At 37.1% G+C, this 16,303-nt stretch overlaps 1 protein-coding gene across 1 annotated transcript; it reads left to right on the top strand.

The window, feature by feature from the left end:
• The first annotated feature begins 9,212 nt into the window (after positions 1 to 9,212).
• LOC122027390 (syntaxin-22-like) lies at positions 9,213 to 15,940 on the top strand. The gene is made up of 7 exons (XM_042586340.1): positions 9,213 to 9,634; positions 12,104 to 12,197; positions 13,121 to 13,260; positions 14,412 to 14,486; positions 15,194 to 15,351; positions 15,425 to 15,525; positions 15,601 to 15,940. The coding sequence occupies exons 1-7, from the start codon at positions 9,465 to 9,467 to the stop codon at positions 15,664 to 15,666; spliced, it is 804 nt and encodes a 267-aa protein (XP_042442274.1). The 5' UTR covers positions 9,213 to 9,464; the 3' UTR covers positions 15,667 to 15,940.
• Positions 15,941 to 16,303: the final 363 nt, after the last annotated feature.

Raw genomic sequence — 16,303 nt, 5'->3', positions numbered from 1 at the left:
CGGATATATTATCTACAAAACATATAGTGGAATATTTAGACTACTTTGGAGGGATCGCGGGGTTGTGGGCAAATTCTCAAAAGACACAAGTTTACATGGATGGTATGGATACAAGTTTAAAGAGTCAGCTTCTCGGTCTTATGGGGTTCCAAGAAGGCTCATTTTCTTTCTAGTACTTGGGCATTCTATTGGCGGCAAAAAAGTTAAGGATTGCCAACTATGGGCCTCTCCTAGATACTATCACAAGAAGGATAAATGCTTAACCTAAGCATACCTTATCATATGCCGTACGTTTGGAATTGGTGGGTACGGTTCTCCAAGGTATGATGTGTTTTTATTTTTCAATGCTTTCGATTCCTAGTGGTGTAATTGACAAAATCAAAGTCATTTGTCGCATGTTTGTTTGGTATTTAAAACATCCACCTATATCTTAGTCAAAGATTTATTTATTAAAGCGAGATGGAGGATATAGACTTAGGGACCTTCTCGCATGGAATGAGGCTTTGTTAAACAAAATATTATGGGACATCAATGCCAAAATAGATTCCTGATAGGTCAAGTGGGTGTATTCACACTATATGAAAGGGGTTGATTTTTGGGCATGGGAAACCAAGGCTGTAGACTCACCCTTGATCAAGAGACTTGTAGAAATCTGGAACAAGATCTTAAGAGCCTCAAATGGAATTGATAGGGCAAACATGACAATGATGGATTAGTTTGTTGGGGAAGCAAAAGGAGTTGCAAATGCTTATCAATTTTTCATGTCAAAAGGTTCGGAGGTGGCTTGGAATTCAATGGTGTGGAGACTGGAAATTATGTCAAAACATAGTTTCATTTTATGGATGTTAGCAAATGATAATTTAAGAACCAAGGATAGAATGGAATATGAGCCAAACAAAAAGTATGTTTTGTGCCGGTATCAAGATGAATCAAATTATCACTTGTTCTTTGAATGCTCTATGACTTGTGGATTGTGGAGTAAAGTGAAACAATGACTGGACATAAATCAGGTTTTTCACTCTTTTGATGAACTGCAGCAGGTCCTTGGCCAAAATTACAAAGATAGCAGCCGGAAAACAAAGATAGCAGCAGGTCCTAGGCATCTCTAACAAGATCTATTTCATATGGGAAGCTCGTAACAGGAGCCGATATCAAGGGATTGCTCCGAATATTGATTGGATTTTCCATAAAATCTAGATTCATGTGCACCGATTCATGGACTTACCTCTAGTCTAACACATATCTTTGCATGGAAAGGTAGCTACTCTTGTAATTTGGCAGTTCTGTGTTACTAGAATTCAACGTGTTTTGTAGTGCTGTGATGAAATTGTTGCTCATATGTTTTTGTAAGCTTCATGGTGTCTGGTTTGTGTCCATGAGATGTATTCTTGTTGATTAAGGCGTGCATGCAAAGTCCAATGAGGACTTATGTCCGTGTAATGCCACTTGTGGATTAGATATGTTGTTGCATGCAAGGTAGATGGTGTGGACATCTCAATGGGTGACATGTTCCCATGGGATGCATGATTGTAGTAAGGATTGAGTGTTGATTGTGGAGCTTACCTCAATTGTAGAGGTTTAAGCTCTAGGATATTTTATATGCTTAACATGTTGTATGAGAGTTTTACCTTTCAATGTAGATTTATATACATCTACCTATTTTTTTTTTTTTAAAAAAAAAATCAATTTGCCCTTTGTAGTGAAGTCGTTTTTCTTCCATGCCTTATAGACACCAAGATCTTGTATGTTCTGTACAGTGGGATCATCTACAAGTTCTACCATAACCTGTTTTACAACTTCCAAAACTTCTTGTTCCTCAAGTATATACTGTATCATGAGGTGCCAGATTTTATAATTTTTTCCATTAAGTTTTTCTCCCTTATTGAGTTCAACTATAATGTTTTTGGTTGTCATAATCTATCATAAATAAATAAATTATTTAGATATTCAGTGTATGCTGTATGTATGTAATATCTTATGAACTCAATATAAATCTGATTTGGTTTATAAAATTAAGTGATAAACTATATTTCTACATATCATTTGTATATACCAATTTGGCCGACATTGATAGATTATATTACATACACCCCATCTAATGAACTTAATTATTATTCAATCATGATTTTCATTTAATATAAATAAATGAACTAATTATTTATTATTATACTCATAATGAACTAATCAAAAGTATATTGTATTGATCATATTATCATGCATTATATTGAGTAATCAGCATAAAACGAACATATGAATGAATATATCATTAACATAAACATACTATATGTTAGGACTTTCGGATAGCGGCTAGAGAGGGGGGGGGTGTGAATAGCCGACCCAAATTCTCGTTTCTTCTTACAATTTGAGTTAGCGCAGCGGAAATAAAAGATAGAAACGAAATGGGAGAATATCAAACCTCAAACGCGACGATATAACGAGGTTCGGAGATGATACTCCTACTCCTCGGCGTGTCCGTAAGGTGGACGAATCCTATCAATCCGTCGGTGGATGAGACCCCGGAAAACCGGCTAATAAAAACTCCTTCTGGGTGGAGAAACCTCGCCACAATCTCTTGCAACAGCAAGATCAGAGTACAAGAAATACAGCAAGAAGCCAAGAACAATATGAATGTAAAAACACTAGTTTGCTTGCCTTCTCGTCGACTGTTGATGAAGCTGCAACTTCACGGATGCCAACCACAGCAGCAACTGTTCAGTTGGAGACCCAGCCGAGGGAAGCTCACACGAAGCTTCAGTAATGGAGAGCTCAGCAAAGCTCAGATCGCAAGGAGGAAGAAGAAGCAGAACCCTATAGAGGCCCTCCACCTCGTTATATAACTTGAACCTGCGAAGAAGACAGAAATCTAGCCGTTGTGTCTCAACAGCTAGGCCTGGACCGATCAGGCTCCACCCTGATCGGTCCAGGATGGGTCTGATCAGTCATGGGACTGATCAGGGCCTAGGCTGATCGGTCCCCAGACCGATCCCAACTCTCATAGAGAGTTGTTGCCGATCCCTGATCGGTCTGTGGACCGATCAACCTATAGGTGGATCGGTCCACAGACCGATCAGCCTATAGGTCCGAATCATATCGCCTTCTTACTGATCGGTCACCAGACCAATCAGATAACTCACAGAAAGTTTCTGTGTAGTTACTGATCGGTCCACAGACCGATCCAGACATCCAAAGTATCACTGGATCGGTCAACAGACCGATCTAATGCCTCTGTTGGTTTTAGAGCTTCCCAACCCTAAACCCTAACATCTTCCTGGTCTAGAGAACGAGCTACCGAGCCCTCTCTGACCTAGTCCGGAGAACGAGCTACCGAGCCCTCTCCGACTCCATCGTCCGAGTCAGAGAACGAGCTACTGAGCCCTCTCTGACCTAGTCTGGAGAACGAGCTGCAGAGCCCTCTCCGACTTCGTCCGGTCCAGAGAACGAGCTACCGAGCCCTCTCTGACCTAGTCCAGAGAACGAGCTGCCGAGCCCTCTCCGACTTCGTCCGGTCCAGAGAACGAGCTACCGAGCCCTCTTTGACCTAGTCCGGAGAATGAGCTGCCGAGCCCTCTCCGACTTCGTCCGGTCCAGAGAATGAGCTACCGAGCCCTCTCTGACCTAGTCCGGAGAACGAGCTACCGAGCCCTCTCCGACCTCCCATGCCAAGCTTCCATACTTGGACTTTTCCCCATGCCAAGCTCCCTGCTTGGACTTTTCCCGTGCCAAGCTCCCTGCTTGGACTTTTCCGTGCCAAGTCTCCATACTTGGACTTTTCCCGTGCCAAGCTCCCTGCTTGGACTTCTCATGCCAAGCTCCCTGCTTGGACTCCCTACTTGGACTTTTCCACGTGCCAAGCTCCCTGCTTGGACTTTTCCCGTGCCAAGCTCCCTGCTTGGACCTTTCCGTGCCAAGTCTCCATACTTGGACTTTTCCCGAATCAGGTCAACACAAGTCGGGTCAACCAGGTCAACCTTGACCAAAGGTTGCACCCATAATCCCCCAAGTTCCTATTCTTGTCAACCATCAAAATATAAGTTCTCTATTCTTGTCAAACATCAAAATATACCTCGAGTCAGGTCAACTCGAGTCGGGTCACCCAGGTCAACCTTGACCTAAGGTTGCACCCACAATCTCCCAAGTTCCTATTCTTATCAACCATCAAAATATAACTTCTCTATTCTTGTCAAACATCAAAATATACCTCGAGTCAGGTCAACTCGAGTCGGGTCACCCATGTCAACCTTGACCTAAGGTTGCACCAACACTATATATTGTTAACATATAACAAACTCACATAACATTGTTACTACTCATTACTTAAACAACTTTAATGAACTAGATATGCTAATACCACTCATATTAAGAATAACACTAATGTAGTGGTTAATAAAATTCGATTCATTTAGGACTTGGTAAAAACAATCTTAGGTAGACTAGTTTCAGAATTTTTTATTGGATCCGCAATCAGAATCTCTTCTGGATCTTCCTCAAACTTTTCAGGGTCCTTTTGATCCACATGGACATAGTGAAGTAGTTCCACACATAACTCTGAATATGAGACGCGTCATTCATGGCACCCCCATACATAGTCTGCCATCACCTTAGGATACTTTGGCAATAAACGCATCAAAGTCCAAATCCTATAATTATCTAGGACTGGAAACTCTTCCCACTCGAATGTCTAAAATAATCTATTGAACCGTTCATTGTGTCCGCTGACTCCATAAACTGAGTTATATTCAATTTCCTGAATTTTCTCAATGAGCTGGTTCCGTCACACTTCACGATGAATTAAGGTGGTAATTGTCGATGTCATCTGTAAATTAAAATTAAATAAGTTAGTATAAAATAAATTAATCAGTATAAAATCGATTTAATTCAATTTATACAGACATAGAACAAATATTATTTATCAAGAAAAATAATTCTTCTCGATTTTCAGGAGTCTAAGTCGACTAACCCATTGGACTGATAGATTGACAAATCGAATCCTGAATTTTGTCTATTGTCCTCATTAAAACTAATTTAATTGAATAAAATTTTTTTACATATATTTTATTATGATTTAATTTAAACTTATTTAAGTTAATCTTAAATTTATTCATCAAACCCAATTAATTGTTTAAGCGGAAATTCAGATTTTACATGCTCAATTCAATGGAAAAACAGAAACTTAAACAACAAAATTAAGATTTGTGTTCATACGCCAATATTTTCTAAGGCAATTCGATGCCATTTTTCAAGCCATACCAATTAATTAAAATAACTTTGTTTAGCATGCAATAATTAAAAAAAGTTTTTTTATGAAACACTGTTATGCAATGCAATAAATAAATAAAAAAATTATGTGTTTTTAATTTGCATTTAACAGACAATTATAAAAAAAATATTTTTTCTTTTTGTTTTTAATAGATATTTACTAGAATTAAATAAAAGAAGTATTTATTTTATTGTTGGATTGTTTTATACTTATTTATGCAAAATGAATATCTATATAAAATCCATAATATATTATTGTTGTAATTATGATTTTAGTATATAAATTGTTATATATAAAAAGATTAAAAGCATATATAATATATTTAAAATGTCCATGATTGATTAAAATATGAATTTTTAATTGGTAATCATTAATGTAGTTTGCTGACATTATGAATATGATAGTCTTATACGGATAGTTAGTGTAGTGACACTAAGTAAAGACATTTATATAATATGATTATATAGGATAATGACCAAATGTGATTTAAGTGTCTATGTTTAAAGTACCGTTACAAAGACTTAAATTAACATCGCTAAGATGATCATATGTAGATAAATCTAAATCCTGAGTAGTCATAAACTCCTTGTTTGTATTAATAGGTCTCTTGATTTGTTTGCTAAAATCTATTTTAATAATAGATGTAACACTTACATTTTGGAGACTCGGTTATACATTCAGCTAGGAATATGATTTATAGATATGAAATCTGTAACTTCCGAAATGATGCTAAAATGGTTCTTTTGAGTGTTAATTCTAGCACTGTAGTTTGAGCGCTCTAATTCATAATTAGATTATGAATTAACTGTTCACTAGTGAATCAATAGTATTTAAGGTTTTAGAGACAAATAGAGAGGTAAAACGGTAATTCCATCGAGCTCTATTTGTGAATCATGAACGGATAGTTGATCAACATATAATGATTATATCAATGAATTATTCAAATCTTTTGAGTAAATACATTCCATAATTCTCAAGAGTATAATTCTGGGTTTTAGTGGAATAATCTTGTAGTTAATAAACTAGATAATTAATTAAAGAGCTTTAATTAATTTTATTTAAATTTATCGGAGCTTAAAATTATGGATCCATGGTCCCCAAATCATATTCCAAGGATACTCTTAAATAATTAATTTGATTAATTATTTATTCTCACAAAATTTATTAAATAATAAAATTGTTCATTATTTAAAATAGAAGGACTATTTGTAATTTGATTATAAATGAAATATAAAAGGGAGAAATAAAATATTTAGTAATATTATAAATATTCTCACAAAATTTATAATATAATTTTTTCTTTTTTCTCTCCTTCTTTATAATACAAGTTCCTCTCTTTCTCTCTCACTTTATAATATCTTATTCTATATAATACATCCCCCCTCTCAAGAATTTTTCGTGAAAAATTTATAAAGTTAGTCCATATTTTTGTCCATCGGTTGATTCAAAGAATTGGTGAGGAAGATCGTGTCTTGAAAGAATTTCGGTGACCTGCAAATCTGAGACACAAACTCAAGGTCAAAAAGATATCCGGTAATGATTTTAATCTTTTTTTGTAGAATTGTAAATGTTTTGTTGTGAAATTTTTTAAAAGTATTTAATCTAATTTTTTACACATTCCGTTGTATCGAACAATTAAATACCAACACATAAATATTTTTAAAATTCTAACTCTAACTCGGTTAAAGATGAAAAAAATAAAAAAAGGACTAAAAGTCTTTTGGGTCTTTGAAAAAATTTTAAATGACATTTTTTTTTTCTAAAATTGGACCGTTAAGAATAAATATCATAATTAACTATAGATCTTCAACGAATTTTGATTCAATATATTATAGGTCTCATAATTCAATTCGAGTCAAAATTTATAATCTCGCAAAGCTTCCATCGATTCTGTTAGGATCCTATTAATTCTGTTCCGATTCTATCAAATTTTCTCTAATTTTATTATAAAAATCAGTTCTGTACGATTTATGATTGATCTATACTTTAAATAAAAAAAAGACTAAGGTGGCGTTTGGAATGTGAATAAAAATTAAGGTGGCGTTTGGTTAAATGATGAGAATGACTATGAGTATGAGTTTGATAGTAAGGTGTAATGGGAATGAGAATGGAAATGAAACCCACCTAGTTATATATATTTGGTTGATTCCCATAAATCTAGAAATCATTCCCAAATTGTCATTCCCAAACCCACAATCCAAATACCATCTTTTACTATCATTCCATTCCCTCATTCCCAAACCCATCAACCAAACACCCCATAAGTTTTGGATGAAAATACCCTTAATATATTTGTTCAATTTTTCTTTCATTATTTCACTCTATCTCCTTGTTCTCTCTCATCATACTTTCTCTCTCCTCATTCTATCATCACATGTTCTCTCTCAACATATTTTCTCTCTCCTTATTCTCTCTCATCATACATTCTCTACCATTTTCTCTCTGTATTCTTTCTCATCATACACACTCTCTCATATTTTCTCTCTCTTCATTCTCTCCTCATTTTTTCATCATACTTTCTCAATCTTCAATCTCTCTTATCATACTCTCTCTATATTTTATCTCATCACACTTTCTCTGTCTTCATTCTCTTCCATCAGACACTCTCTCCTCATTCTCTCTCATCACACATTCTCTACCATTTTCTTTCTATATTCTCTCTCATCACACACACTCTCTCTCATTATTTTCTCTCTCTTCATTGCCTCCTCATTTTTTCATCATACTTTCTCTCTCCTCAATCTTTCTTACCATACTCTCTCTCTATATTTTCCCTCATCATACTTTCTCTCTCTTCATTCTTTTCCATCACACTCTCTCTCTCCTCATTTTCTCTCATCGCACTTTCTCTCTCTATTTTTTTTTTCCATCACACTTTCTCTCTCATCACATTTTCTCATCATACTTTCTCTTCTCAATCTCTCATTTTCTCTCATCACACTTTCTATCTCTTTATTTTTTCCCATCACTCTTTCTCTCTCAACACACTTTCTCTCTCATCATACTTTTTCTTTTCTCAATCTCTTCTATCACGTTCTCTTTCTTCATTTTCTCTCATCACACTTTCCCTCTCTTCATTTTTTCCCATCACACTTTCTCTCTCATCATATGTTTCTCTCACATTCAACTTTATCTTCCATCTAATTTTTTCTCTTATTTTCCTCTAAGGGTAAAAAGGAAATTTAAGTTCATTCTGATTGAAAATATTCAACTAACCAAATATTATTTTTAGGAATGATACCCAAACTTATACCCATTCCCATTCCACAATACTATAATACTCATTTCCATTTCGATTCCTATGAGAGAACCAAACGCCACCTAAAAGTCTTTTGGCCGAAAAAATTTTAAACAATATTTTTTTATTCTAAAATTGGTCCGTTAAGAATAAACCTTATAACTAACTATATATCTTTAACAAGTTTTGATTCAATATATTATAGGTCTCATAATTCAATCTGAGTCAAAATTTATAGTCTCTTAAAGTTTCCATCGATCCTATTCTGATCCTATTAATTCTATTCCGATTCTATCAAATTTTCTCTGATTTTATTAGAAAAGTCAATTTTGTATGATATAGGATTGATCTATAGGATCATATCATTGTACCATTGTGATTTTACAAACATGGATAAAGAGTATATGTATTATTATTGATGCAAAGATAGGGTGACTCATGCCATTATAGACATTAGTTTTCCCCTCTTAAATTTTAAACAATTTTATTATTATTTGATACACATAAATTTTCTTTTCTTTTTTTTTTAATAAAGAAGTAGCTCAACTAACTGATTAACGTGTTCGACGATCCACGATTTCTATCACAGAATCAAAATCAATCACGCAGAAAAGGAGTAACTTGCGAAAAGGGTCAAAATGAGAGGGCTAACTGCGATATATGCCAGGGACGTTTTTGCATATATGCCAGGCGCGTCGCGTGGACATGCTTGACTTCTAACTCCGTCCCTTGGAAGCGTCTCCCGTCTTTGACTTCCTCCAAGCTCGAACCTTCGCTTCTTCGCGACCTCCGATCTCCACTCCGTTGACGTTCCCGCAAATTCCCATCTGCTCTCCCAGTTTCCTGCTGAGTTTTCTTGGTTCCTTGCTGCGCGTCTTGCGCCAATTGAATCGGTTGCGGATTCTAGGTTTTGGATTCGGTCCGGTGGAAGTAATCTGCGCGCTTGCGCTTGGAATCGAGAGGGAGAGGATGAGTTTCCAGGATTTGGAATCAGGGAGGCCGCTCATCGTGCGGCGGCAGGATACGACGCAGGCTGTCGCGGCCGGGCTGTTCCAGATTACGACTTCCGTCCGCAACTTCGAGCGCTTGGTCAGCACGATCGGCACCCCCAAGGACACTCCCGACCTCCGGGAGAAGCTGTGAGTATCATTTTCTCCGCGGAATGCTGGTTTGGGTAGGGTTACGAGAACGGTTTAGGGCTAAGTCTTCGCTTTCGCTGAAAATATTTTCGGTAAAATGTTTTCCGAATGTTTTGGTGCAGTGTGGTCTTAAAATCCGTTTTGGTCGATAAAAACACATGTTTTTTTTTTAATGAGTTCCCAAATGGATTGAATAGATTCAAATTGGTTGAGTCGACTGGACTCTGATCCGTCTAATTGGACTCTGTAGCATTATCTAAAAGTTTATATATATTTATATATTATTCAGTATCAAATGGAGCCTAAGAATGAAGATTATTTTCACTCCTGCTTTGCTGATTGTTGGAAGAAACAATATGTTGCCCCATATTTATGGGGTATTAGCTGAATTTAAATTATACTAAATTAAATTCAGGCTGTCAGCATGGGCTGGTTTCTGCTACGTGCCGAAGAGCGGCAGATCAGACTGAGTGGCTGAGTAGGCAGACCGGCTGAGCAGCGGGTCTGTGTTGCCGAACGGATAGAGGATCTCGAGCGAACTTAAAGGCAGGGCGGACAAGCAGTAGTTTGTCCAACCGGGCAGTAAGGCCGAGCAAGCTCAACCAGACAGAGAGCCGACTGAGTGAGAGACCAGTCGGGCAAGCAAATTGGCTAAGCGAGAGGCAGGTCGGGCGAGCAGACAGGCCGACCGGGCAGACAAGCCGAGTGGGCTAGCAGACAGGCCGGACGAGCAGACAGGCCAACCGGGCGAGGAGACAAGCCAGTCGAGCGGTCAAAGAGACCGATCGGGCCGGGTGAGCGGATAGGCCGGGTGAGCAGACAAGCCAAGCAAGAGGCAGGTCGGGTGGGCGGGCAGGTCGGGCGGGCGGGCGGGCGGGCAGCCCGGATGAGTAGACAGGCCGACCGGGAGAGGAGACAAGCCGACCGAGCAGACAGGCCGGACGGGCTAACAGACAGGCCGAGCGGCCAAAGAGACTGACCGGGCAAGTGGAGAGGCCGACCGGGCGAGCTGACCGAGGCATGCGATTGACGCAGTTTCCTTGAAACAGATTCGCCACACCTCCGGCAGTGCTTCGAGGTTTACTCGGGTTGTCTGTTTCCAGGATACAATGGTTAACCGTGATTCCATCAAGCATTGGTGGTCACGGCTAACTGAGTGGCACCCAGATACTATCACGGGCACTCTGCCGAGCAGGAGCTGCACGACAGAGGAGGAGGGAATGAAGGTGGAGAGCTTTTGCTTGTGTTGCTGTGTGTGCTCTGCTTGTGATCGTAGCCTCCTTATATAGGAGCTCAGATCAACGACATCGTTAATGGTTGATTAATGACCATTACTCGCCGAGTAGTGAAACGCTCGCCGTTTCACTCATTATCACTCGACCGTTTTGATTCTGCATTAATCTTGATTTTAATGCATCCGTTACATAACAGCAAAAGGTTTACGTGGCAAAATGTTGGTTGTTCCACTTGGGCAAATTTTGCCCAGACCGGTCTAACATTTGGCGCGTGCAGGTTGTGCCCGCACACGAGTCAACATGATTTAGTGCAATCCGGGCCCTGGATTTGCACCCCTTTGTGCACTCACGCGTGAGAGAGAGCCTCTCCCCATGCATTTGTTCACATCCTTAATGCATGTGAATCAATATAAACCAACAATATGCCATGAAACTCCCAATGTGGGACTAAAGCCCCATTCACAATGGAACTTCTATCCTCTTCCACCTCTTCTCCATTCAAACATATTCAACACTGATTTAATGGAGACTGTTAAGTTTGTATTTATTCTAACTGGCCTATTGCTGGATTTGCTTGGGTGGAAACTGGAAAGATAGGAGGGAAAAGGGATGGAGAAGGGGAGGGGAAGTCTCACAAAATTGCACATTGAGCATGAACCACTCATGTCCATTTTTGTGTCACTTTCCCTCCCGTCTGTTTCCCCTCTGATTTCTATCTTTCTGCCCATGTAAAACTTTGCCTTGTGTTTACTTAGAGGAGAGGAAGCAGGGAAAAAATGTAGTTTAAATGAAGAGAAAAGAAAAGAATTGAATTACCTTGTATTCACTCTGTTTCATGTTTCTTGTTTAGTTCGATTGAACTAAACAAATGAAATAATATTACTAACTTCATTTTTTACGAAAATAAAATAGAAAATTGGAAGTGATCAAATCATTTTCCCTCTAATTCTCTCCAAGTAATAAAAAAAATTAGTGATTTTATTTTTTCCCTCTCTTTTGCATCCTACTTCCATCCTAGTAAATACAATATCTAAGAATTTCTTTGGTAGGTTTTTCACTTGCATAAGCCTATCTTTGTCAGTGTGTAAACTTACTGCTTCTAGGAAATCCCTTACCCCAAGCTTCTTTGTCAACTTTTTTCTCTTGTATATATGAGAAATTTCTCTACTAGTGGAGCCAATTAAGTTATAAGTATATTGCTTACTGTTGTATTCTTTTTTTTTTTCTTTTTCAGGCACAATGCAAGATTACATATTGGACAGTTAGTTAAAGATGCTTCTACCAAACTTAAACAGGCCACTGAAACTGATCATCTTTCTGAAGCTAGTGTAAGTAAATAGTACTTTGAGTTTAATATCTATTGAAGCTTGCATCTGCTTTGGTTGTATGATTGTTTTGGTTGGTTTTTCTATCTTCTTCAGTGTGCAACAACTGTGGAGGTAGTCTTATCTGGAATTTCAGTTTTAAGAAGCATACCATGCAGACATTTATGCCTTCGAATTTTGTAGTAGTTGTATACTGTTATTTTTTTTTTCTTGAAGCATTTTCAATAATTGACAAATTAATTTATTAATTTGGCCATATGCTCCAGCCTATCTCCAATGGATCCTAGAAACCCACTTAACCTATTGAATGTATAATTGTGTGTTAAGACTATCTTAAATTATCAACGTTTATATTTATTTCTGTACCAATGAACCGTATGATGAGTCTTTAATAAGTGGTGCGCATATTATTTTTTTCCTAAGTACTTTCTCTAAGGTCTATTTGTCCGAAGTTATGAATAAAATTCTATCTACTTTCTCTCATAATAAAGAAGAAAAAAAAAACCATTATATTATGTATGGTTCTTGACTAGTTTATGCTTGTGAGCTGATTACCTACTCATAATGCAATCTTGCCATATCACCATCTTGTAGACTTCCTATGTCAAGAATTTGTAGAAGGTGGCTTGTGCAGCATGTGCAATGCAATTAACCTCAAATGTAAAGTGAGATTACTCAGTTTCTCATTGTACAAATGCTCCCCTGCCATTAGAGATTTGATGGAAAGTGGATAGACTGCATGACTTGATCAAAGCTTTTATTTATGATTCTGAACTCTGGGCTATGCTTATTATCCATTACCACTAGAAACATCATGGAGATTCAACATGCATGACTATCAACCTTTCTCATTTGACTGAGAATCAATTCTTTCTTATTTCTGTCATGACATTTTCCTCATGGTTAAGCATTGTGATAAATTGCAGACAAGCAAAAGGATAACAGATGCAAAACTTGCGAAGGACTTCCAAAACATTTTGAAGGAGTACCAGAAACTTCAAAGGCTTGCAGCTGAGAGAGAAACTGCATTTGCTCCATTGGTTCCCCAAGCCGTTCTTCCACCAAGGCAGGCTGTTGTATTCTATTTGTGCACTTGAATTTGCATTGAATTTCTGCATGTGTTTTGCTTGCATTTTACATCTCAGTTGCATTAATAGAAGCATCTGTGCTACTCTTTCCATCTTTATTTGCTTTTGTTTTGTTTGTGGAATGATTTTTGTGGATTTTAGTGCTTATGTGTATTTTATTTGGTGCAAAATCCTGAGTGAAGGTTGGTTTTATGGGATTAGAAACTTCTTATTTATAAAGGGCTCTGCTAGTTCAGCTCAGTAGTTATCCCCTCTTTTCTTTGTTCACTTAGTACTTTTTAACTGTATTCTCCTCAAGGATTTTTAGTATTATTAGGGCTAGAACCTGAGTTATAAACCTTGTGGACTGTCTCTACATGGAAGTATTAAGTAATCAAAGGTTATTTAAAAAACATAATATATACATCTGGTAAACAATAAAAGAGTTAAGGAGTTAATTGGAGGTATTGAGACCTAGGGCCCCCACTCGCTCTTATTATGGTACTTGCCACATGTCACCAAAAGATTGATCTGCATATCAGGTTTAGGTCCTTGCTTCACAAACGATATTGTTTCCATCAGACCTGATAGAAGAACTGAATCATCAAATTTAACTTGAGTTGAATCATGTAGCCAAAATGCACCTATCTATGCCTATTTCTTTGATGATGATTGGGATGCTATAATCCTCCCTAAAAGCTTGACAACCTTGCTTGGTTGCTATCCAAGTCACATGTTAACATCATTCTTAATAGATGGCTTTTCGGTCTCATTCTAATAGTGGTTCCACCTTCTACGAGTAGTTCTTTGGATCCTCTATTCGTACTATATCTCCTTTAAGTCATTTTGTCAAGGCCCAAACTAAAACTTTGAATTTGTACTTCAAAAAGAGTAGTATTCGCCAATAAAGATTTAGTTGTTACCATATATTCTTCAAAGGCACCACATAATGGATGTGAATTTTGTAATATTGTCTTTGGGATATTGCATCTTGTGCTAAATAATCTTTGCAACTTAGAATAGATGAATAAGAAAAGATATGAATGATGATCTGAACTCGTCAATTTTTATGCCCGAATGAGCATAATCATTTAGTTTTATTTTACTCTTATGCCCTTATATTAACTTGTACTCTACACAATTTGTGCAGATATGATTCTATGGGTGCGCCTGATAATACTTCCAATAAGCCTCTTGAGCATGCTCTACTTTTGGAGTCCAAAAGGTGACTAATCTTGGTATTAATTGAATTGTAATTTGATGTGTGGGATAAAATATATATTTAAGTTGTCAATAATCCCAATCTTGCATTGTAAGTGCAATTCTTTCTCTCAAGTTCATCTTTCTATCGAAGTTTTACAGGCAAGCATGCCTATCTTATCTTGTGAGCTCATCCTGTATGGGCCTTGATTTTGTTGCTCTAGTTATTTGGTTAAATAAACTGGGTCATGAAAATATATCATTATAGTTCTTTGGTCTTTTGCATGGCTCTAAATGTCAAAAGATAGTTTAGCTCTGGTGAGTCCAATACTGTAACATAGAGAAATTTTATCAATCTTATTACTTTTCTATTTGAGTAGGTGAAAGGATGTAAATTGACAATCTTCTCTCTTTAATTTCATTCGCTTATTGATAATTATAAAAAAAAAAAAGAGATTTTTTGGACTTAATGTTGGCCAATACCTTATCAATTATTGAGAAAATTAATCACTGTGATATTAATCAATCAAAAGTTGGCCATTTTTAATCAATTTTTTGGCCTGTCTTCAATATTTTCCTTCATACACAAATTCTCGCTTTCAGTATCGGTTTGTTTCTTGCTACTTGTTTGGTGCCATTTTCTTATAGCTTTCTTGGGGTCCATTCCATCTTCTGTTTAGTCATACATTTTAGATCTAAATTTTAAGACTTCAATACATTTTGGATCTGCAGACAAGAGGTGCTTTTGTTGGACAATGAGATCGTCTTCAATGAGGCAATCATAGAGGAGAGAGAACAAGCCATCCAGGATATTCAACAGCAGATTGGTGAAGTGAATGAAATCTTCAAAGACCTTGCTGTTCTGGTTCATGATCAAGGAGTTATAATCGGTAAAGCATCTCCACTTTACGAGTAATCTTCATCTGCCTTTTATCTGTTTGACTCACTCCGATTTCTGTGCAGATGACATTAGCTCCCACATTGAGAACTCTCATGCAGCCACTGCTCAGGGGACAGCCCAACTTCAAAAGGCAGCCAAAACCCAAAAGTCAAATTCATCCCTGGTAAGTTCACTTTTCTGCCTTGTGTTTCATTTTTTGTTTGTACATCTGTCTTATCCAGTTCTTCGGTTTATGCAGATGTGCCTGCTTTTGGTGATTTTTGGGATTATCCTTCTCATTGTGGTCATAGTTGTTGCGACATAATCTGTGGAACAGTGGCTCACTTCAACATGGTCAATTTCTGCCGAAGGAAGTTCAAACTGGTCAGTTTCTCTGTTAAATATTTGACAAACAAGTTGCAACTTCAAGGCTGTTCTATGCTTCTCTCAAGCTGCTGTTAAGAATGTGATCTGCATCATTGTCCTTAAATGGTACATAATATGCTTAACTTCAGATTCTTCTTTCTCCTGCCTCTTTCAACTGTTTGATTCTTGTTTTATCCACCAGATAGTTAATAAATAAATTTTATTTCTTATCATGGGGATCCTTCACATTTGTCTTTAAATTCTTGTACTATTAACTGCTGCTTCAACACGAGTAATGTAGCATCGAGAGTAACTCAACTTACCAAAGAGGAAAAGATTGGTGGAATTGCATATCAAACTGAGAATCGACCTGCTAACTAAGAATTGAAAATCTGATATAGAAAAATCAACTCATATAAATATATATCTAATTTTTAAAACCTAAAGCATAAATATTGATAAAAATAAGAATGCAGAATTTACAAATCATATTTGGCACAATTATTAAACCCTACATTGAAGTGGTCAGAATTAAGGTACTTGATCTTCTACCCTTCTGGATTTCCTTGTTCATGAGCTCTATCTCAGCTTTGATA

Source organism: Zingiber officinale, chromosome 10A (assembly GCF_018446385.1).
Source record: "Zingiber officinale cultivar Zhangliang chromosome 10A, Zo_v1.1, whole genome shotgun sequence".
NCBI classification, from domain to species: Eukaryota; Viridiplantae; Streptophyta; class Magnoliopsida; order Zingiberales; family Zingiberaceae; genus Zingiber; species Zingiber officinale.
This window is presented reverse-complemented; position numbering and strand designations above follow the sequence as displayed.

Bases quoted from the DNA above. Each gene is read 5' to 3' on its own strand.
- LOC122027390 (XM_042586340.1), top strand. From the start codon at position 9,465: ATGAGTTTCCAGGATTTGGAATCAGGGAGGCCGCTCATCGTGCGGCGG. The intron at 13,261-14,411 runs GCAGGCTGTTGT...CAATTTGTGCAG, and splicing joins CAAGCCGTTCTTCCACCAAG to ATATGATTCTATGGGTGCGC. The intron at 15,526-15,600 runs GTAAGTTCACTT...CGGTTTATGCAG, and splicing joins AAAAGTCAAATTCATCCCTG to ATGTGCCTGCTTTTGGTGAT.